Consider the following 23,265-nt stretch of genomic DNA (forward strand, 5'->3'; position numbering starts at 1 on the left):
ACACCGATCAAATGTTTTGCAACAAAACCCTTAGTCTAGTTTGGGTCCATTATAGAACATGGTCTCAAGGATCATGCAGTTAATTTGCTAAAGTGATACTTCACTATGGTCCATGAAATAAAGCTAATGCAACATTGCATTTAAACATTTATGGATAGTTAGTTTAAAACATTGAATGAACCTACTTATAACAGTTCATATAAACTGTTAACAGTTTGACTCAAATGACAAGACAAGATAATTTGGAAGAAACAATTTTTATTGAAACCTTGAGGGAGCAGAGAAAAAACAAGCACTGCTGAGTCCCTCCACCCCCCTGAGAGGAATGGGTTTAATCCTCCTCTTCATCATCACCGCCTCCACCACCACCCTGGGCCTTCTTGGCATTCTTTCTCTTTACACGGCCAGGGCGGCCACCACCATACGGAGAGCGGAGAGAGAAGTCGATGTGCTTCTGGCTGTCCAGCCTCACCACAAAGGAGGGGATGTTCACAACCTGCTTACGCACCCTGCAGAACATCAGAAAAATAATAAAGCAAATGTGCAAAGGCTACTCAAGGCTTCAGAACTGATGTTGCTGATCTCGAGGCCTCATTGACGAGGAATTCTTGACACCACTAACAATCTGACAGTGTTGAGTTTAATCACTGGCCAAGAGAAGTGTAGTTTTGTTTCAGTACAATATCTGCCAAAGTGCCCACATACATTACCTGGTAGACTTTTGTGCAATAAAGCACCCCAGACATCATGGGAAGCGGTAGTTTATGGGCTTATTTGTTTTAAAAGCAAAGGTATACGGTTTAATCACCGAATTGACCTTGCAGAATATTTCATTCCCACTCACCAGGAGGAGTTTAAACATGGTGACAATCTGACAGTGTTGAGTTTAATCACTGGCCAAGAGAAGTGTAGTTTTGTTTCAGTACAATATCTGCCAAAGTGCCCACATACATTACCTGGTAGACTTTTGTGCAATAAAGCACCCCAGACATCATGGGAAGTGGTAGTTTATGGGCTTATTTGTTTTAAAAGCAAAGGTATACGGTTTAATCACCGAATTGACCTTGCAGAATATTTCATTCCCACTCACCAGGAGGAGTTTAAACATGGTCAGCTAATGAAAGAGGAAGAAAACCTCAATATACATGTTCAGACAACCAGGATGGTAACCATTATACACACCCACACGTACAGGAAAATGCAGTTTACATGATTAAAAATCCTGAACTATAAAGGTTCTACACATCTTGCATAATTCAGCATCTTACCGGATGTGCCTCTGACGTATAAGCACACGAGCATGGTGGATGCTTTTGGCCAGGCCAAGCTTGAAGACCTGAGTCTGCAGCCTCCTCTCCAAGAAGTCCTCCACTTTCAAGCCCAGAATGTAATCGAGCTTCATCTTGCCCTCATCCAGCACACCAATGCGCACCAGACGCCTGAGCAAAGCATTACCTAGAAGTAGAAGTTAAACATAAGTGGAAGACTGATGGATGCAAACCAGACATTAAATTATTATAAGTAGTTATATGGCCTCATTGACGAGGAATTCTTGGCAACACTGAAAATCTGACATGTACTTTTACATCACTGGCCATAAAAGTTTGACAAATCAGCTAACTTACCTTCGAAGAGACGCTTAGGATCCTTCTCGTCCAGAGTGAGAAGCTCTCTGGCAGCTTTGCGGATTTTGGCTAGAGTGAACTTCACCCGCCAGACCTCCCTCTTATTCCTGAGGCCATACTCGCCTGAGAAGAAAAAGAAAACCAGATTTAAAAAAAAAGAAAACTTTGTCGATTAATTTCCTGCAATTAATTTTTTTCCTTACCAATGAGTTTCAACTCCTGGTCGAGACGAGACTTCTCGAAGGGACGTCTGGGGGTGACGTACGTCTTACTACAAACCCAGCTCCTGGCAACCGGCATGGCGACTTACTGACGCCTGTGAATAAAATAATTCATATAAAAATGAAGAGTGGTAATGCATTTATACTTTAACACTCATTCACGTATCTAGTACTGGTAATTACATTACACTTCATATCAATATTTTATCATGGGACCAAATTCCGATTCAGCAATTCAAATTCCAATTTAAAAACCTCAATAAACTCAACAGCTCAAGGTGGAGATTCTTTTTAATATGAAAAACAGCGCAATGCGTCGCTTCATGACCGACGTTAGGCCTGAACGCGCCTTGTGAAACACGTTGCGCCAAGCAGAACGTTACAACTAATCTCGCCACATAATATAACCTACTAACAAGGTACCGCGCATATAAAACTGCCCCTTTCTACATAATACATGAAATAGCGTCTGAGGGAAACCGTTAACCCTAGCGCCCAGCGGGTATTCATATATTGTGTTGGTAATTACAATACGCTTTATGACAAAATATTTTATTACGGGACCAAATTCCAATCATACAATTCAAATTCCAAGTAAAATAAACCTTTAATAAATTCAACAGTTCAAGGTAGAGATTCAATTTAATATGAAAAAGAGCCCGAGGTATCGCTTCATGACTAGGCCTGAACGCACCTTGTGGAAACACGTTGCGCTACAGCTCGCATCTCAACATAATTTAACCTGCATACGAGATACTGCGCGTATAAGACAGCCCCTTACTATATAACCTCTTCCATAATGTTTAAGTGAACATGTTAACCTTGCAAACAGTGAGAAATTAGGAGAGAACTACGGAAGTCCGTGCCGCCGTTACCTCTCTATGTCAGCCTCGCAAAGGAAAGAGAACGTGTGTTTGGTCTTCCCGGATATTTATATATGCCTTTTAAACTACATTACCCACAAAGCTTTGCGAGTACGGCTAGAAGTGTCTTCCGTTAACATCACGCTTTATGAAATGTTTGCTTCCCCCTGCTGGTTAAAATACGAATTTCTATTTAAAAAAAAAATACATGGACAGTTTTGATGTACAGTAGATTCACAAAGGAAATTTAAAAAAAATTGCTATAATGAACTGGGCAAACAAAAGATAATTACAACTGAAGAATTTGTACTTGCAGCCTTGCAGTGGAATCGGAAATATCATATTTACGAGTTCCGTGCACATGAATGACCAAACGAAGTCGTATTTACAAGTGAGTAACTTGTCTGCTGTGTTGCTGAACTGTTGTGACAATGTCATGAATGATTTTAAGTATCTGTGTTGCATTTCTGTTATAATTAGGCGCTATATATGCCTACGAAAGAGCTTCTAGAGAACAAATCTAAAGTCACTCACCTTTCACGTTTCGCTTTATGCAAAATACATGTTTTTGTTAGATTTCTCATGAGTTTTTTCTTCTCACAACAGAAGAATGTAAAAATGTTGTTTGCTTCCCCCTGCTGGTTAAAATACGAATTTCTATAAAAAAAAAAAAAATACATGGACAGTTTTGATGTACAGTAGATTCACAAAGGAAATTTTAAAAAAATTGCTATAATGAACTGGGCAAACAAAAGATAATTACAACTGAAGAATTTGTACTTGCAGCCTTGCTGTGGAATCGGAAATATCATATTTACGAGTTCCGTGCACATGAATGACCAAACGAAGTCGTATTTACAAGTGAGTAACTTGTCTGCTGTGTTGCTGAACTGTTGTGACAATGTCATGAATGATTTTAAGTATCTGTGTTGCATTTCTGTTATAATTAGGCGCTATATATGCCTACGAAAGAGCTTCTAGAGAACAAATCTAAAGTCACTCACCTTTCACGTTTCGCTTTATGCAAAATACATGTTTTTGTTAGATTTCTCATGAGTTTTTTCTTCTCACAACAGAAGAATGTAAAAATGTAAATGCCTTAATCTTTCTTTCTTTCTTTCTTCCTTGAGATAGGTTTATATGTGCGCAAGGCAACATGCTATTTTATTACACTTTCATAGGTATTTTACGTTTTTTTTCTAGACATGGCATTAATCATCCTAACCGAGTGCATCAGATTTTCAAAACAAAAAGTGACTGATGTCTGTGGTTTTACATTTTGGCCTTTTTAATGTAGCGTTTGCTTTTGTCTGTTTCAGTAGACACCAAATGACAAACATCTATGTCATTACATTTGGACTAAATTGTGTATTACTGCATGACTAGCACAACTAAGAGGAAGGGAGACTATTTAAAGGAGTGTAACACAACTCTGAACATGTGTTTCTGTCTATCAAATATATCCACTAACACTAACACACACGTGTTGTCCCCTAGAGATCTTTCAGTACTGATCTCCTCTGCCTTTTGTGAAACAGACTCGACACTCTGAACTCTTGGATAGGTTCTTATTTTTTTTAATTCTCGTTTTTAATCACCTAGAAGTTGTGACACCAGCCATTAGTGCAGTACAGCCCACTCTTCTTCTCCTTTTCTTTTTCATGTCCCTGGATCTTTTTCCTCTTCTGTTTGGATCCTAAACTTTCTCAGTCTGGTTCTTTCTTGATTCAGAGAGCTCTTCTTCCCCTCTCTTTTTCCCCGGTCTCCCATCCCTTTTAGCTGTTCCTTTTTTCTGGCTATGCACCATGCTGTCCTCCCCTACTGTAATTCTTCAGCCTTACGGACTCCCTGTCTACCCCCAGACAGCCTCCTGCTACCCCAGCATTGTACAGGTAAACATGTCCCTTTATTCTTCTTCTCACAACAGAAGAATGTAAAAATGTAAATGCCTTAATCTTTCTTTCTTTCTTTCTTCCTTGAGATAGGTTTATATGTGCGCAAGGCAACATGCTCTTTTATTACACTTTCATAGGTATTTTACGTTTTTTTTCCTAGACATGGCATTAATCATCCTAACCGAGTGCATCAGATTTTCAAAACAAAAAGTGACTGATGTCTGTGGTTTTACATTTTGGCCTTTTTAATGTAGCGTTTGCTTTTGTCTGTTTCAGTAGACACCAAATGACAAACATCTATGTCATTACATTTGGACTAAATTGTGTATTACTGCATGACTAGCACAACTAAGAGGAAGGGAGACTATTTAAAGGAGTGTAACACAACTCTGAACATGTGTTTCTGTCTATCAAATATATCCACTAACACTAACACACACGTGTTGTCCCCTAGAGATCGTTCAGTACTGATCTCGGGGCCAGTGTGTGTGTGTGTGTGTGTGAGGGGGAGGAAATCTCCTATCAGTCAGTGTGCTTGAAAAGACCTTTTATCTGCTAGATAGAGGCTTTATTTAAATACAGAATTCCCTTAGAATTAGGACGGGAAACAGAACAGTTTACAAATCTCAAATGATAACCTTTGCATGTTAGATAGCAACTAGTGTGTTTGAACAATTATCTCATGCATGTTTATGATTAGTCTCCATATCCTCTGTAGAAGAACATGGCAGGGTGTTGTTTATGTAAGTTATAAGTGTATGTAAATATCTCACCAAGTGTGTACTCTTTGTACTTGTTGAATAAAGTCTCTAAAGTCTGAAGTCTTAATTGTGATCTTTGACTTGATCTACAGCCAGCAGCAACGGCACACTGGGTGACATTTTGAGTCAGCAGTACTCAAAACGCTGTAGTGTTTCAGTTCGCAGGTCTGACAACACCTGTTTACATATCGTAAATCTTTTACAGGGGTGTTAAGTAGCTCCTGGGGCTTTTTTAAAAAAAGGAATGAAGGTAAGATGCCACGTTCTTGTAAACACTGAGTAACATTGTAATTATTGTATATAACATCCCAATGCTGAAAAATAGCTATGATGAGAAACAGACCATGATGTAAAATGATACTTTTGTTTCTGCTAAAGGAATCTAAGTGTGGTTGTGATATTCAATCAAAGCTGTGTCTCTCAGTGTCATAGTTTATCAGGGAAGTCTAAATTTATCCTTATCAGCGAAACAGCTGATAAAGAGAAAACACATAAAAAGTGTATGCATCTCTGTGTGTGAAGAGCTTGGTTTCATTACCTTACATCTATTATTTTGCCCATAATTTTATGTATTTTATTTTTTATTTTATTTTATTTTTAACAGACTCCTAAAACCTAAAAAAACAAAAAAGAAAACACTGAAATTAAAGGTTTATGTCACAAAAGTCTTTTAAGCAAAGCTTGACAATATCAATATAATTTAACATTTCTGCATAAAATGTATTATAGATTGTATTTGAGTGAATTTAATATCTCCAATTTTCTTTGTTTGGAGAACTCGGAGCGAACAGTTACTTGAATGTGTTTGAGTGATCTTACCTGTTTTACCTGATCTATTTCATGCACACTGTACACACTTCAGTAGTCACAGAAATCTGGTTGGTCTGGTTTAAATAAATAAATCAATGTGATTGTTTTCCACTGAACATGAGTACGATCACTGAGTTTTACAGAGCAGTTGAGTTATTTGTATGTAAGAATCAACTTTTATCCAAACAGTTGTCTGTCTGTTGAGTGTCTAAGAGTAGGAGGGGGAAATGGGTTGATGACTGACATGAACAAATGAACACAGCTGGTGTAAAGTTCCCCCTTGAGACTGGTTTGGTGCTCTGTGATTGGTGGGTGCGAGGACTTATGGTGGGGTGGGCGGGTGAAAGCTTTGCATTAAAGCATGCGTCAGTTGTTGGTGAGTATTGGGTTGCCTGCGGAATGCACTGAAGGGGTGAGATGTCTGATTTATACTCCTAATTTTAATAGGCTACGTTGTGTTTTTGTCAGGACCTTTACGTGATGTCAGAATTGGTTTATCTGCGTTTTGTTTAGTGTTTTTGATCTGCAAACAAAACAGTAACAGTATGTTGGCTTCTTTATAGCTGGTAAATTCAAGTCAGTTTTATTTGGTAAAAAAAAATTTGATTTGCGTATTTTACCAAACTGAAGGTGGTATGAATTTGTTGCAAATGCTTTTTGTGTCTATTCTATTAGAGAAGTTTCCAGAAATTTCTTTTGTGAAAAAAATAAGTTGCTAATAAAAAATACTTGTCAAATATGCACTATGAAATTATTGCTGTATGAAGTATAATCAAACAGACTTGAAAAATCACGCTGAATCTTGTATAATTTAAGAAAAAAAAGAAGTGAAGTAAAACTGGTAAAATTACTTTGATGGGTTAAAGTAACTGAAAAACATGTTACCATGACTCATTGATCAAATCATATTTTGTTCTTGTAATAAACAGTTCACAGAAGTAAGTTTCTGTAAGTAAACAGGATCTCTGTCTCATTTAAGGGTGCTGCTGTCCAAGAGGTGGGGCCAGGCAATGGTGACCCTTCACTTCCTCAGGTCTATGCCCCACCTCCTTCATATCCTCCACCTGGACAAGGCCCACCCACACCTGCTGCCCGGCTGCCACCCCTCGATTTCAGCGCTGCTCATCCAAACTCTGAATATGCAGATCATCATCAGTTGAGAGTTTATCAGGGCTCTCAGCATGACGGGACGGAGTCTATAACTACTAATAACACGGTAAGAACGATTGACAAATGACTGAATTCAGATGATAAATGGTGTTTTAAACATTAGTTAACAGAGGGGAGCATCTAAAGTACATGTAGACAAATAATTAGTTTTACATATATTTTACAACTTAACGTATGAAATAATGAGCTAAACTAAAATAACTCAATATATAAATCAAGCACAAAAAAATATTGAAATATTCAAATTTACCTAAAACCTAGCAGGGCCAATATGACTATGAAAAAATAAGATTTTGGGAAACAATGTCCCACTGCTGTGAATTGTGTAGTTCAATCAGCGTTTATTCATTTAAAATTTTTTCATTTTTTCATTAGAGAAGGTATGTCAGGAATATATATAGGCTGCTGATATATAATCCCATGCTTTGGTCCTCTGGGATCCCCTGTCTGAGCTAAAAATATCTTTATGTCCTTTACACATCCTTCCTTTGCCTTGTCCATGTATGGTAGTTCAACTCGCTCAGGGCACCATATAGAAGGATATTTAGGCTTATTATGGAAGAAAAACTGACCTTACTTCCTTTTCCAGTTTCTAGTTCTCATTTCAAAGAGGTAATAGTTTGAAGTAATCTTATATGTTTATATAAAAACAAATTCAGTGATGTGTCTGAATATTATGTTGCAGGGAAACAATTCATTGTACTCTACATTTACTTTTAAACTGAATCACTGAATTAGATTCAGAATCAAGTGTTTTCCAGTTAATATATGAGCTAGGGGTTTTCAAACTGGGTCTAGGGAGCTCCAGGGTGCCACAAGATGGTGTTGCTGTCTGCAAAAATTTGAGAGCAAGGGGAGAAAAATTCTACAAAATGTATTTTTTCTTTCCGATCAAATGAGTCAAATTCAAAAAGTTTAAACATCCCTGATATAAGAAATTCGGTGTTATGAATGCAAAGACATGCATTTACTTTTTTTTGTGTGTGTGTGTGTGTGTGTGTTTTGTTTTGTTTTGTTTTTTAAAGCACCAGTAATGAGATGTCAGCCATGAATCCAGATGTAAATATTGTCTTTAAAGAACAATCTGTAATTACTGAAATATTGTCTTTTGTACTCATGCCATAGCTTTAAGTTGTTTAATGCATATCACCAAGTGTATGATTGCTATTTTTGTGTTACTAATGACTCATCGGGTACAGTAATTGCAGAAGGCCATTTTAAGTTACAACAAATGCTTGTGCCAAGGGAACTGTGGGAAGGGTTGAGAATAATATTTCACCATGAAAGTTATTTTTTTTTTTCACTGAAAAGGTTCATGCAATGAGTGCTCTCTTTCTCTGTCACACTTTCCACATTGCTTATATCACTAGAGAGCACCAGATATTGGGACAATGAGACGCCGCCGTGGAGGGAGGGGTCAAGGGGGGGAGTCGGACGGGATGACCCCTCCCCCCTCATCTATGTTTCCCAGGTCCAGTCAGAAAAGCACTCTGCATCGTGACGTGATATCATCACATACCTTCCCATCACAACTTTCCCCTCCTATCTGTCACTTCTCCCAAAAACCCTCCCTGGCCTGTGTCTCTGGATGAATGTAATGATGATGATGATGATGATGGTGTTTCAGCCATATTTCCTGTGTGACACCTGCTTTGGTAGTCATTACAGCTAGCAATCAGCCCGGCCAGCTCAGAGTTAACCATAACCATGAATTGTTTGCGTGTGTGGATGTGTCTTTGTGCGTAAATCTCTACGTGTGTTTCCTACCACTTTCTTCCTTATTAATACAAAGTTCTGTCCCGGTTCCAAAAATAGCTGTATACATTTTTGCAATTTTGCAGTTGACCTTTAAAGTTATACGCCAAAATGCATAAGCTGCTTTGAATTCCCCTGTGTTTAGAGCTTCTGTCTTTCGCTTTCTGTTTTGGGGTTCACTCGGTTCTAGACCCTTCCTAACCTTCTTGACGTATTAGGATTACTCTCATCATTTCTCTTTTTTGCTTCTTTATTGTCTTTTATCTCTAAATGCTGATTCTATTTATTGTACAATGCAGTGGAAATGAATTTTAATAGAGAAATAGAATGACTGAGGAATTATGCAACTTCTGGTGAAATGGAGCGAAAGTGAGAAGCTTAATTAAAGTTTCATTTATCATATTTAAATCTAGGGATACACTGATATTTAAATTCTGACTGATACAGATAAACAATTGTTTTTTTTATGGGCAATAATCTATAAATGACCAACAATATAGGTCTATAGTTTTAAAATGAAAATTAAATAAGCATAACAACATAGTAATGTACAGCATGAAAGATGGAAAAATCGATTTGAAAAGTATATTGTGTGAATCAGGAGGGACATCTGGGATGATGGTTAAAAAAATGATAAAAATGGTAAAAATGAAAACTGTAGAATCAAAGGAAGGGAACATGATGAACCGAATGCACCCCTATTTTTCTGCCCGGATTAGAACAGTTTTGTTGCCTTTTACCCTTATGGATGAGTTAAAGCAGAGGTGATTTTGCCTTACTGCTTCAACTTTTTCCATCCTTATGAAATGCAAAAGAATTGGCCATTTGTCTGTCCTTCTTTCTTGTTCTAATGACCATTCTTATCATTTGCATAACATTTTTTCCACTGCTTTTAAATTCACGTCACACGATTCGTTGTGCTATCACAATTCCTTTTTTTATTACTTAAATTTCTTTTTGACCTTTTCACCATTTTCCCTTCCTCTTGTCACGCTCTGCTTGGCTACTATTTTTCTTCTACTTATTTCTCTTTTTGAAAATTTTAATACACCTTTTTTGACTACTTAATCCATTTTTTAATATGTGCCGTTTGGTGAGGTAGGCTGTGCAGACATACGAACTGGCATCGTGATGCATTGTGGGATAGTGGATGCGTTGGGTTTGAAGCACAAATACTCCTATGTATTGATCTGCATGGGGGGATTTTATTCACAGTCATGTACAATCAGTGCAATAGGAAATGCTGTGTAACCATGCATTACATAGACGATATTTCAGTTACAGCGCTCATAAAACTACACATTGTTTAGTATGCTAGTAATCTTTAATGACTTTCAGCTGCTGATTTAGTTACTTCACTGAAGTTAAAATATGATTGTGCTCTAAGGAAATTGTGGTTTTTATGTCTATGTCTAACAGGCATGTACCTAGACAGCTCACTAAAATGGGAATTTGACACATTTCCTCACTTTTGCTTGAGAGGAATCACTGGATGAGGAATGCTCCTTTGCGTTTTGTTGTGGTCACTTTATAAAAACAGTTTTTCTCCCAGTAAAATGTTAGATTGCAATAAGTTTGACAAGAAATCTTACAATACATAAGCAGTAGTTATAACGGTTTGATGTAATGAAATACATACTAATGTTTCTTATTTTTAACTTCCTCCTCATTCTTTCTATGTCTGTTGCCTCCTTCTCCACATTTTCTCCCTCCCTATCTTTCATTCCTGTTTCCCTCATAGGACGATTCTTTAGTGCCTGTGACATCTGACCCACAGTCTCTCAGTGTTTCTGTGGCGTCTGGAAGTGGAACTGAGGAGGAAGAAGCTGGGAAGGCTCAACCCAAAAGGCTCCATGTTTCCAATATCCCTTTTAGGTTTCGGGACCCAGACCTGAGGCAGATGTTTGGGGTGAGAGAGTCTGTGTTTGTCCCAAATGTGATGCATTACTCAATTGGCTTTTGTGCCATGTTTACCAAAACTGTAAGGCTTTCTTTTGCAGAACACAAAAGAAGAATTTTTTTTGGAATGTTTAAACTTTTTGTTATACAATTAAAGTCAGTGGGGTCCAAAACACAACTGGAACCATCTGACTTTCATTGTGTGGTCAAAAAAAGATTTGTCTTTTGCATTTCACAGAATAAAGTCAGTCATACAGGTTTGACACAACATAAGGGTGACTAAAAGATGACCGAATGTTCACTTTTGTGTGAATTATCCCTTCATATAAACCCATTTTCTCACCTGTCAACTGTTTAGTCAATATCTGTCTTTCATCTCTCAGCAATTTGGCAAGGTTCTAGACGTGGAGATCATCTTTAATGAGAGAGGATCAAAGGTCAGAAGATTCCCAGGCTTGTGAGTTAGTTGCTTCTTTATTTGAGTTTCAACTGGAATTCAATTTGATTTCAAACCTTTCTTTAGGGGTTTGGATTTGTGACATTTGAGAGTGCAGTGGAAGCAGATCGTGCGAGAGAGAAGCTCAACGGAACGATTGTCGAGGGAAGGAAGATTGAGGTATGAGGGTGATAAGTTTCTGTGTTGGGAGAATGGACAACTGAACAACTGAACAACTAAATGACTCTGCTTCTCAGGTGAACAACGCCACAGCGAGGGTGGTAACAAAAAAGCCTCAGACGCAATTAGTGAACAGTGAGCTTCCTTCATAATATTCTGCCCCAAAATGTTATGTTTTAAACTTGTTACTCCTTTTTCAGTATGAAAATAACGGGTTTGTAAAATTCAACTCCTCACCTATATGTCAACTCCTGTAGCTGCTGGGTGGAAAATCAATCCAGTAATGGGAGCCATGTACGCCCCTGAACTTTACACAGGTATTTTTAATCTTGACTTTTACTCCATTTTTGAGTTAAAAATATAATAGCTACTAGACATTTCCTGTCATAGACTGACTGTAGTACATGCAATTTGTTGTTTAGCCATCTAATTTTCACTTGTTTGGTTTAATAGTTGCCAGCTTTCCTTATCCTGTTCCCACACCGACCTTGGCCTACAGAGGCTCTGCCCTCCGTGGACGTGGTCGGGCAGTTTACAATACAATCCGCTCAGCTGCAGCCGCAGCCACACCAGCTGCAGTACCAGCCTATCCAGGGTCAGTAGCTCTTGTTACACATTTAATTAGGATTTACACTATACTGGTATTATTGGTTGAAAAGACAAAGTAACCCTTTCTTTGCACCTATGTCATTGTATAATTTACATTAAGCTTACATTAAATTGTATTTTTTATTTATTTTATGCCATTGTGTAATTTACTGCCTACTTTATGTCTCCTGCAGAGTGGTGTATCAAGATGGATTGTATAGTGCTGAGGTCTATGTAAGTTACCAGTGAACATTACCAGCACTTTACAGAGCGTTTTGATAGAAATTTGATTGCTCAAAATAAAATCACAAGACGAGTTACGAGTAGTGTTGTGGTTAAAGGTGTGGGCCGCAAGTTTCAGAGTGAGTTCTGTAGAGAATGCATGTGACATTTCATACACTGCCAGGATCTTGGCATGCACTGTTGTCAAAAATAGACTTCTGCTACAAATAACTCCAAATTAATTGTCCAATGAGTGACACTACAAAAAAGCTGAATTGATCTCCAAAGTGTTTTACTGACCTTTTAATCAGCCAATATTTTCTTTTTTATCAAGCTTAACTCCTAACCCTGTCAAGATGAATATCTTACCTAAGTTTTTATATATCTTTCAATCTCTCCCAATTCATATCCCACCATTCTTTTTCACCCCTCTTAATGGTTTGATCAGACGTTTCATATGGTGTGGCAAAAACCCCAGAATTAGTCTTGAACAATTAGCTTTAGACTATGATCAGGGAGGTTTAAAATGACCAAATTTCAAATTGTACTGTTGGGCAGCACATTCCAGATATCTGGCCCAGAGATTCCTTCATGGCTCAAAATAGAATTATTTGAATTGAATGAGTATGTTCCCTTGGACATGCTGTATAAATGGGATGAGAAATTAATTTAAATGGTAACCAACAAAAAGACATTGCGAAAGACATTTGGACAGAAAGAGTTTCTTTTCCCTAAGACACCAATGTGGAGCAACAGATTGCTTCCAAAATGTTTTCAGAATAAATACTTAAAAATATGGGCTGATAAAGGAAATATTTATCTAGAGAAATGCTATGAGGATGGAATGTTATTGTCTTTTGGACAGCTCAAATCTAGGTATAGTTTAAGCAATAAAGATTTTTTTGGCTACTTACAGCTGCGTGACTTCCTAAGAGTTAAACCCAACTCATTTTAGTTTAACACAGCTGGAACAATTGGTTTATTCGAGCCGACCAACCTATAAGATAATCTCTGATATTATTCTGATGTTATTCCTATAAATCTGTGATTATATGTGGTTAATACTTGTATACCTTTAGAAAAGCTAACATACTTAAGAAATAAAAGTCAAATATTTTACAGTTTGGCAACCCTTCCTTGTTTATATGGAAAATACACCAATAGACCAGATGGAATTTTCCCCTGACTAAGATATTACAGATGAATATTTGTATAGGTGTATAGATTATTATTATTATTTTTTAATTTACTTTCCTATTTATTATTAATTTTACTTCTTTCTTAAATGTATTGTATTTTATCTTTCATTTCTGTCTAGTTCTGTTGTGTCTTGTTTTGTCCTGTATTGTGTGATGTGTAAGTATAAAAAAAAAAAAATCCTAACTCAAACTCTAACCTTTAATCTACTTGGATATTTGGAAATTGAATTTCAAATCTAAAATGATTTTTTTAAGCTAATAGCCTAACACCAGGCTGCTCCATGGGAGCATTCGTGTAAAATGTTTTCCCATTCAAATTGTTTTCTGAATGAATAAAAATGTAATGCAATACTTAAACCATCCTGTCTTTAGGGAGGATATCCAGCCACATATCGAGTGGCCCAGTCCACCTCAGCAGCTGCAGCAGCCACATACAGTGATGGGTAAGAACCTTAATCTATCAATCAATCTATCCATCATCCATCAATTCAATCAATTAATCTATCTATTAATTAATTAATTAATTTATATTAAGATATGGAAGAGTCTATACCACAGCAACAGACCCCTACCATCACTCAGTGGGACCCACCACCACTTATGGAGTTGGAACAATGGTAAGTTACAATGTAAAATACCACACATGGTGAATACAGTCCGTTGTAATTAAACACTTTCTTGACTGACTGATATAATGGAATGTCTGATTTATTCTATTTCTTTACAATCAGGCAAGTTTGTATCGTGGAGGCTACAACCGCTTTACTCCGTACTGAATGAAAACAGCTCTGTGACTCACGTCTGACAAATGAAGAGACTTCAACTGCTATCTGCTGAGGAACCATTTGATCTTGAGATTGTAAATACTGCTAATATTTATTGGGGAAAAAGATTAATCTAGGCTGAAAATATAATTAATTATATTTAAGGACATTTATTTCATTCTTAATTTAAGAAAATACCCCACCCCAAAAAAAGAAAAGTACATACTTATCAGACAGTGTCTAGCTGATTGTGGTGCTGTTATGTACAGTACATACAGATACTTTCATAATAGTGGTGTGATATGGAAGTTACCATAAAGAAGTTATCAAAAGATATCATATAGTTATCGAGCCTCACAGGAAGATGATAGGCCTCACAAAGAGTCCCAAAACACTAATTTTATTACAAACTCTGGAATTGTTGCACTGCTGAATGATGATAAACAATAGACAAAGATAGATACCTCTAGTGGAACTTCCCCTAGACTGAGAAATAAAAAAATCTGAACCTGTCTAGTATGTATATAGGACTTGTCTGCGTGTTGGAGTGTCTTTGGAGTGTTCGAGTGTGTGTAATTTTTCTGCTGTCACAAGCAATACTGTGAGATACAGCAATGGCACTGAGGTGGGTGATATGTTCTCTCTCAATGTAATCTACCTCTGAGCTAAACATCTCTTTATTCTAATGCAAACTATTCATCAGCTTTCTTATGCAGCTATTTCAAAATCTTCATATTTTTTTTTTTTTACAAAAAAATTTGGTACTTTCCTCTGATTTTCTCCTGTCATTTCCTGTTAAGTCATGCTGTTCCGTATTTGTGGTCCACTCGTCTTTTTTTCTTTCTGTTTTTCTATCGTCATTCAAATGCTATTTTTGCTTCAGTAATGCTACTTCTGTATTCTAATTCTGTCTTTATTCTTATATTTTGCCACTTAAAGTTCTTTCATGCTTATTTTAACTTGTGTGCTTTACCTCCCTTTACTGTTTGCTTTCAAATTCTTAATTTTTTCTTAACTATAGGCTATATGTGCATTCATTTCTGCTTAAAGGAACACTCCACTATTTTTGAAAATAGGCGTGGGTGCAATGATATTACGCATACAGATTATTACGCCGAAATGAGAGTATAGTTCCTAGCCATATCGGCCTAGAAAATCGCAACTCTTAATTTTCCGTCGGTCTTAGTACACAATGTAACTACAGAAGAGTCAAGTTTTAAATAGGAAAAATATAGAAACTCTTTAGTCCTTTTTGAGTGAGATGCTAACGGTCTAATCAGATTCAATGATCTATGCTAAGCTACAGCTAAAAGTGCTACCGCCAGACCCGGAGATCGGCTGAATGGATTCGAAAACGGTAAAACTCAACTGTTTAACTCTAGGGGAGTTGGAAAATTAGCTATTTTCAAAAATAGTGGAGTGTTCCTTTAAGATAATTTTTAAATGCCAAATTACGGAATCAAAAATGAATCAAAATTTATTTTGAAGACTATTTAAATGTTTTCTATCATCTCTAGAAAACTGTTCTGAGCCATTCTTTCTTTCTTTCTTTCTTTTTTCCTTTCATTCCTTCCTTCCGTTCTTTCTTTCTTCATTCATTCATTCATTCCTTTCTTTATTTCTTTCTTTTTCTTTTTTGCCTGCTTTGCTTGATTGTTTTCTTCTACTACTAAACTTTCTCCTTTAGTGCCTCTAGAATCTCCTTTGCACTTTGATGGTCATTTTCCACCCCCTTTTAAAATTTCCTGCTTTATTTGTTTGTTTTTTCTCTCTCACTGTCTGATTTATTCTTATTTCCATTTATCTGTTCCTCTTCCTATTTTATCTCTATTTCATTCTTTATCTGGGCTGATTTTGCTGTGCTTTCACTCATATAAATCTCTGTGATCTTGTAATCTGATTCTGTAACTCGTCTTTCACTTTGACGCTCTCAATGTGCCTACAAGGCTTATTATTTATTCTTATAGCTAATTTCCAACTAATTTTGCCCATTGGGTGCTTTTCATTTTCTGTCTGCTTTCTTTTCACCTCTCTGTTCTTCTTTTTCTGTATTTAACCTGTTATGCTTAAGATTTCCCTGCATTTCTTGTAGTGTTCTATGTAGAGTTTATTTATTTTATTAGTTTAGTTAATTTAATTTAATAATTTCATTCTCTTTTTTCTCTCTTTCTACCAGACAGCTTAATTATTTTATCTCACAGCTATTACAGGACCCTATGATGTCATTGCTGTATCATGTTTTTTTCTCTCTCTCTCTCTCTTTTTCAACTTACTAAAGTGTAGGCCACTCTGTGGCTGAATTGTACATTAAAGCAGTTTAATTATGTTTCTGTCTGATCATTGAAGAATATTGAAGAAATTAGTCATTGCATTATGTTAATTTTGAAACATAACAATAAATAATACTTTTCTGAGAAGGTGAAGCCTAAACATTTTTGAAATTATATTTCCGGTATTTCAAATATGTAGGCTAATGCCACACCTGACTTACACCTATCAAATGGGAATTTTCCACACACCTTCTCAGTTTTTAAATCTTTTAAGTCCTTTTCATGTATTCATTTTCCTTTTTTGACCACTGCACATCTGTGGGTTTTATTTTGCTTAAAGGATTCAATGTAATGACTCTGAGAATTTGACAAAACCTGATGCTCACTACCATTCCATGACAGAGGTTATATAACTGTATAAACATAACTGTGACTTTGTATGACCATTATCACAAGTAGCTTATTCTTTAGCATGACGTCGTTACTTTTCTTTGAGTGCTCATTTTACATGTAAATAGCTAAAATCACAGTACAACCAGTGTCTTTAACTGATGTGTATCGTCATTTTGTCAGATGACATTGTGGTTATAAATCAGAACGGCAGCTTGGAAATGGATTGGAAGTGACTAATGGTTAAGATATATTCTTAAGGGACTGAGTTTCAATCACGCAAAGCAATTTCTTTTTTAAAAAAGTACCTACTCAGATAGTATGCGATTTCAGACACGGCCGAAGATATTTCAAGCAGGTGTTCCAAAATATTCGGTGTCTGAGACATTCAGTTTTACTGAAATAAATATTCATGAGTTTACTGCTGGAGCTACAAAAAATATTAGTGCATATGCTCCCTGGATCACAGAAACAGTTTTCAACAAGGTAATTATGTTTCAGTTTCTAAAGAAACTAGTAACTAATAACTAGATACTTATAAGTTTAATTGCTTCTGATTCTTTCCTACACTACTCCCAAAATGTCTGTATTATGTTTGGTGAGCAGGTACAAAATTCTGTGAAAGGCCGGCTTGCTTCACAGCAGCAACAAATGCACAAGTACAACCAGAGTGTAACAAGGTTGTTGGATGGTGTATGGAAGGAAGAAGACAGGGTTGTCGTAACTGGAACTCACAGGTGGAGTGTGAACCAACTACAGGGTAAGGCTATAGCCAAATGTATTAAACATCATAAACCCGTCATTTTAGACAAGGACCAGGCATGGGTGCCATGCAGGCAAAAAAATTTTTTTAATGGGACTGAATTTGTATTTAACGTGATTACAATTTAATAAAAACGCTAGAAATGGATAATTCCAACCTTAAAACCTTTCCACGGTTATTCAAACAGTGAATAAATTATATATAGAAAGTGACATTATCACTAACATTGATCTATCATGAGTTTTAGCACTCTCAAAAAAACTAAACTATCGTTATAATCACTGAAGCTGTATACACTGTGAAATTAATCTCTTACTTACATTGTACGTCCATCTGCGCTTTGTTGTTAATGATGAGAGAATTCGCAAGAGTCCTGAATTCAGTGTTCAGCACGCGCACTCAACAAAACTGATCTGTTTCAACGATTACTCATCTGAACGCCTCTGATTGGTCAGTGCATTCCTAAGCTCAACAGAATTGTGTGTGATTGGTTCAAATGCGCAACACTGTAAAAACGCCTAAAATTAAAAACGGTGCAACATGAGCAGATCTTAATTTAATGCCACAATCGACACTGTCTATTCATATTCACTTTATTAGCAACAGACGTAATAGATTTAATTTGTTTGTGCAGGGGCATTTTTGTCCAATTTAGTGGCATTTTTGCCCCAGGTCCCCGTGGCCACACGCTCCGCCTATGCTGGAACTCGTATTTTATTTGACTTCTCCAATATAACACAAAATCAGTCACGCTCAACACGCTTTAAACAACTCGGCATAAGTTAAAACTCCAAATATAACTTCAGTTTCAGCATTCACACTCCAGCCGGTACGAGTCCCAGTCAGTCTCTCTCTGGCCAGTCTCATTTCCCAGTGGCCTGAACCACACCCCCCTCGCCACGTATCCCCACTGCCCTACTCCGGCCAGGGAGCCGTCCGGCCTGCAGCACCAGCCCCCCCCCCTTTCTGGAGAGAAAGTCAGCTACAGCCATCTGCACCCCCGGCCTGTGGACCACCTTGAATTTAAAGGGCTGTAGTGCCAGATGCCAACGGGTGATCCACAGGTGATTGGTATCCTTCATACGGTGGAGCCACTGCAGGGGCACGTGGTGCGAACGGAGAGTGAACTCCCTTCCCAGGAGATAATAGTGGAGGGTGAGAACTGTGAAACACTCCTTTTCTATGGTGATGTACATCGTCTCTCTCTTCGAGAGCTTATGACTGAGGTACAGCACCGGCCGCTCCTCACCCTCTATCTCCTAAGACAGGACCGCTCCAAGCCCCCTGTCCGACGAGTCAGTCTGCAACAAAAAGGGGATAGAAAATCAGGGGAGTGCAAAAGTGGCCCGCCACACAGAACAGCCTTTATCTGGGTGAAAGCCTGCTGGCACTGCTCCGTCCACTGGACCGGATCTGGTGCTTCCTTTTTAGTGAGGTCAGTCAGCGGGTTGGAGAGGTCCGAAAAATTAGGTACAAACCTTCTATAATATCCCACCAACCTCAGGAACTGCCTCACCTCCTTATTGGTCTTGGGCCACGGACAGGTTGCAACTGCTGCCGTCTTATCAATTTGGGGACACACCTGTCCATGACCCAAGTGGAAGCCCATATACCTGACCTCCACATGCTGCATATGACGCTGCCAATCATTACTATAAATGATTATGTCATCCAAACATGCAGCTGCGTGCGGCCGGAATATTCGGTCCATGAGATGCTGAAAAGTGGCCGGAGCCCCGAACAACACCAAGGAAGCATAACAAATTGGTATAACCCAAACGGCGTGGTAAAAGCTGTTTTCTCTTTCGCCCTACTCCGGCCAGGGAGCCGTCCGGCCTGCAGCACCAGCCGCCCCCCACTTTCTGGAGAGAAAGTCAGCTACAGCCATTTGCACCCCCGGCCTGTGGACCACCTTGAATTTAAAGGGCTGTAGTGCCAGATGCCAACGGGTGATCCACAGGTGATTGGTATCCTTCATACGGTGGAGCCACTGCAGGGGCACGTGGTGCGAACGGAGAGTGAACTCCCTTCCCAGGAGATAATAGTGGAGGGTGAGAACTGCCAAACACTCCTTTTCTATGGTGATGTACATCGTCTCTCTCTTCGAGAGCTTATGACTGAGGTACAGCACCGGCCGCTCCTCACCCTCTATCTCCTAAGACAGGACCGCTCCAAACAAAAAGGGGAGAGAAAATCAGGGGAGTGCAAAAGTGGCCCGCCACACAGAACAGCCTTTATCTGGGTGAAAGCCTGCTGGCACTGCTCCGTCCACTGGACCGGATCTGGTGCTTCCTTTTTAGTGAGGTCAGTCAGCGGGTTGGAGAGGTCCGAATAATTAGGTACAAACCTTCTATAATATCCCACCAACCCCAGGAACTGCCTCACCTCCTTTTTGGTCTTGGGCCACGGACAGGTTGCAACTGCTGCCGTCTTATCAATTTGGGGACACACCTGTCCATGACCCAAGTGGAAGCCCATATACCTGACCTCCACATGCTGCATATGACGCTGCCAATCATTACTATAAATGATTATGTCATCCAAACATGCAGCTGCGTGCGGCCGGAATATTCGGTCCATGAGATGCTGAAAAGTGGCCGGAGCCCCGAACAACACCAAGGAAGCATAACAAATTGGTATAACCCAAACGGCGTGGTAAAAGCTGTTTTCTCTTTGGATAGTGGTTATAAAGGGATCTGCCAGTATCCTTTTGTTAAATCCAGTGTCGAGTAACCCCAACTTTTGTATATGCGTCGAATTTTGACACAGCATTCGCCTTGCGATAATCCACACAGAATTGGACAGAGCTGTCCGTTTTGGGCACCAAAACTATCGAGCTCGTCCAATCACTGTTGGATTCCTCTATTACTCCCTTATCTAGCATCGCCTCTAATTCAGTCTGAACTACCTTTTTTTGTGTTCAGGCAGACGATACAGCCGACTACGCACCACCACGCCCACGTCTCAATATGGTGCAGAATGAGGTTCGTTCGGCCAGGCAGGGGCGAGAACACATCCGCAAATTCTGCTTGCAATTTGGCCACATCAGTGATCTGGGAGGGCGAGAGGTGATCTACCCCTGAGGCCAGGGCAAGAGATTGTTTTTTAGAGCTCACTTCTGGCCCAAGATCTTCCTCTCCGCTCACTGCCGTCACCAGCATCACTGATTCCACCCTGCTCCATTTTTTAAGGAGATTGAGGTTGTAAATCTGATGTGCCCCACTCCTGTCTGTTCATACTACCTCATAATTTAGATCTCCAACTCGTTGTGTGACCTCGAAGGGCCCTTGCCACTTAGCGAGTAATTTAGAACTAGAAGTTGGGAGCAATACAAGCAATTTATTTCCCGGTGCAAATTTGCGCAATCTGGTTCCCCTGTTCCAAACACTCCTTTTCTATGGTGCTGTACATCGTCTCTCTCTTCGAGAGCTTATGACTGAGGTACAGCACCGGCCGCTCCTCACCCTCTATCTCCTAAGACAGGACCGCTCCAAACAAAAAGGGGAGAGAAAATCAGGGGAGTGCAAAAGTGGCCCGCCACACAGAACAGCCTTTATCTGGGTGAAAGCGCAGAGAGTTCGTGACATAAACGCTGTGCCTTGGTCAGTGAGAATCTCTTTCGGAATTCCCACCCAGGAGATTAAATGAAACCATGCGTCAGCTACGCTTTTTGCAGAAATGCTGCGGAGCGCCACTGCTTCGGGGTATCGTGTTGCATAATCCACCAGAAGCGGTGAACTCCATGCCCAAGAGTGGAATTACCCCTCCAACGGGGTGCGGCTCGTGCAGGGAGATGGACAGGAAAGAGAGGGAGAAAGAGGGAAAGAGAGGGAGAAAGCACAGAGGAAAGAAGAGAGACAGATGGCAAGGATTCACCGGCCCCGGTGCAAGCCACCATCTGATCCTCCGCAAGTTGATTGGCCTGTTTTAGCGATGCTGGTCGGTGACACTGGACACAATGCGCGGACAGGTTGCAACTGCTGCCGTCTTATCAATTTGGGGACACACCTGTCCATGACCCAAGTGGAAGCCCATATACCTGACCTCCACATGCCTGCAGATGCTGCATATGACGCTGCCAATCATTACTATAAATGATTATGTCATCCAAACATGCAGCTGCATGCGGCCGGAATATTCGGTCCATGAGATGCTGAAAAGTGGCCGGAGCCCCGAACAACACCAAGGAAGCATAACAAATTGGTATAACCCAAACGGCGTGGTAAAAGCTGTTTTCTCTTTGGATAGTGGTTATAAAGGGATCTGCCAGTATCCTTTTGTTAAATCCAGTGTCGAGTAACCCCAACTTTTGTATATGCGTCGAATTTTGACACAGCATTCGCCTTGCGATAATCCACACAGAATTGGACAGAGCTGTCCGTTTTGGGCACCAAAACTATCGAGCTCGTCCAATCACTGTTGGATTCCTCTATTACTCCCTTATCTAGCATCGCCTCTAATTCAGTCTGAACTACCTTTTTTTGTGTTCAGGCAGACGATACAGCCGACTACGCACCACCACGCCCACGTCTCAATATGGTGCAGAATGAGGTTCGTTCGGCCAGGCAGGGGCGAGAACACATCCGCAAATTCTGCTTGCAATTTGGCCACATCAGTGATCTGGGAGGGCGAGAGGTGATCTACCCCTGAGGCCAGGGCAAGAGATTGTTTTTTAGAGCTCACTTCTGGCCCAAGATCTTCCTCTCCGCTCACTGCCGTCACCAGCATCACTGATTCCACCCTGCTCCATTTTTTAAGGAGATTGAGGTGGTAAATCTGATGTGCCCCACTCCTGTCTGTTCATACTACCTCATAATTTAGATCTCCAACTCGTTGTGTGACCTTGAAGGGCCCTTGCCACTTAGCGAGTAATTTAGAACTAGAAGTTGGGAGCAATACAAGCAATTTATTTCCCGGTGCAAATTTGCGCAATCTGGTTCCCCTGTTGTACAGCCAGCTTTGTTTGTCTTGAGCCTGTAACAAATTCTCCATAGACAGCCGCCCCAAAGTGTGGAGTTCTGTTCTCAGGGCCAGCACATATTAAATTTCATTTTTACTGTTCGAAGGTCCGTCCTCCCAAGTCTCTCTTAGGACGTCCAGCACCCCGTGGGGCTGACGGCCATAGAGAAGCTCGAAGGGGGAAAACCCTGTGGAGGCTTGAGGGACCTCGGGTACAGCGAACAACAGGGGTTCCAGCCATCTGTCCCAATTTTTGGAGTCTGTGTGCCGGTACAAGTCCCAGTCAGTCTCTCTGGCCAGTCTCCTTTCCAAGGCATTTATCCATTTCTCCACTCCAATTACTGAAACAAGACACAGGTGTTGTCATTTACACTTGACCCACTTAAGCACCGCTCGTCTCTTGACTCTCTCTTCCACTGCACACCTCGCTGAACCACGCCCATAATGAAATATAATCGTATATGGGTAATGGAGAAATTAAAATGAGCTTCAAGC

The 23,265-nt window shown here is 39.5% G+C and overlaps 2 protein-coding genes across 2 annotated transcripts; one reads left to right on the forward strand and one right to left on the reverse strand.

Annotated features, from left to right (window-relative positions):
* Nucleotides 1–238: 238 nt before the first annotated feature.
* Nucleotides 239–2,789, reverse strand: rps9 (ribosomal protein S9). Its single transcript, XM_016234851.1, has 5 exons — nt 2,722–2,789; nt 1,829–1,941; nt 1,626–1,748; nt 1,269–1,455; nt 239–509 (listed from the first exon to the last, which is right to left on the reverse strand). The coding sequence occupies exons 2-5, from the start codon at nt 1,923–1,925 to the stop codon at nt 332–334; spliced, it is 585 nt and encodes a 194-aa protein (XP_016090337.1). The 5' UTR covers nt 1,926–1,941; nt 2,722–2,789; the 3' UTR covers nt 239–331.
* A 1,387-nt stretch (nt 2,790–4,176) lies between these two features.
* On the forward strand, nt 4,177–15,475 carry rbfox1l (RNA binding fox-1 homolog 1, like). Its single transcript, XM_016234852.1, has 12 exons — nt 4,177–4,601; nt 7,155–7,391; nt 10,842–11,009; nt 11,383–11,436; nt 11,523–11,615; nt 11,693–11,750; nt 11,873–11,932; nt 12,069–12,210; nt 12,398–12,437; nt 13,997–14,067; nt 14,160–14,241; nt 14,356–15,475. The coding sequence occupies exons 1-12, from the start codon at nt 4,515–4,517 to the stop codon at nt 14,398–14,400; spliced, it is 1,137 nt and encodes a 378-aa protein (XP_016090338.1). The 5' UTR covers nt 4,177–4,514; the 3' UTR covers nt 14,401–15,475.
* Nucleotides 15,476–23,265: the final 7,790 nt, after the last annotated feature.

Source organism: Sinocyclocheilus grahami, unplaced genomic scaffold (assembly GCF_001515645.1).
Source record: "Sinocyclocheilus grahami isolate Dianchi unplaced genomic scaffold, SAMN03320097.WGS_v1.1 scaffold459.1, whole genome shotgun sequence".
Classification (NCBI taxonomy): domain Eukaryota; kingdom Metazoa; phylum Chordata; class Actinopteri; order Cypriniformes; family Cyprinidae; genus Sinocyclocheilus; species Sinocyclocheilus grahami.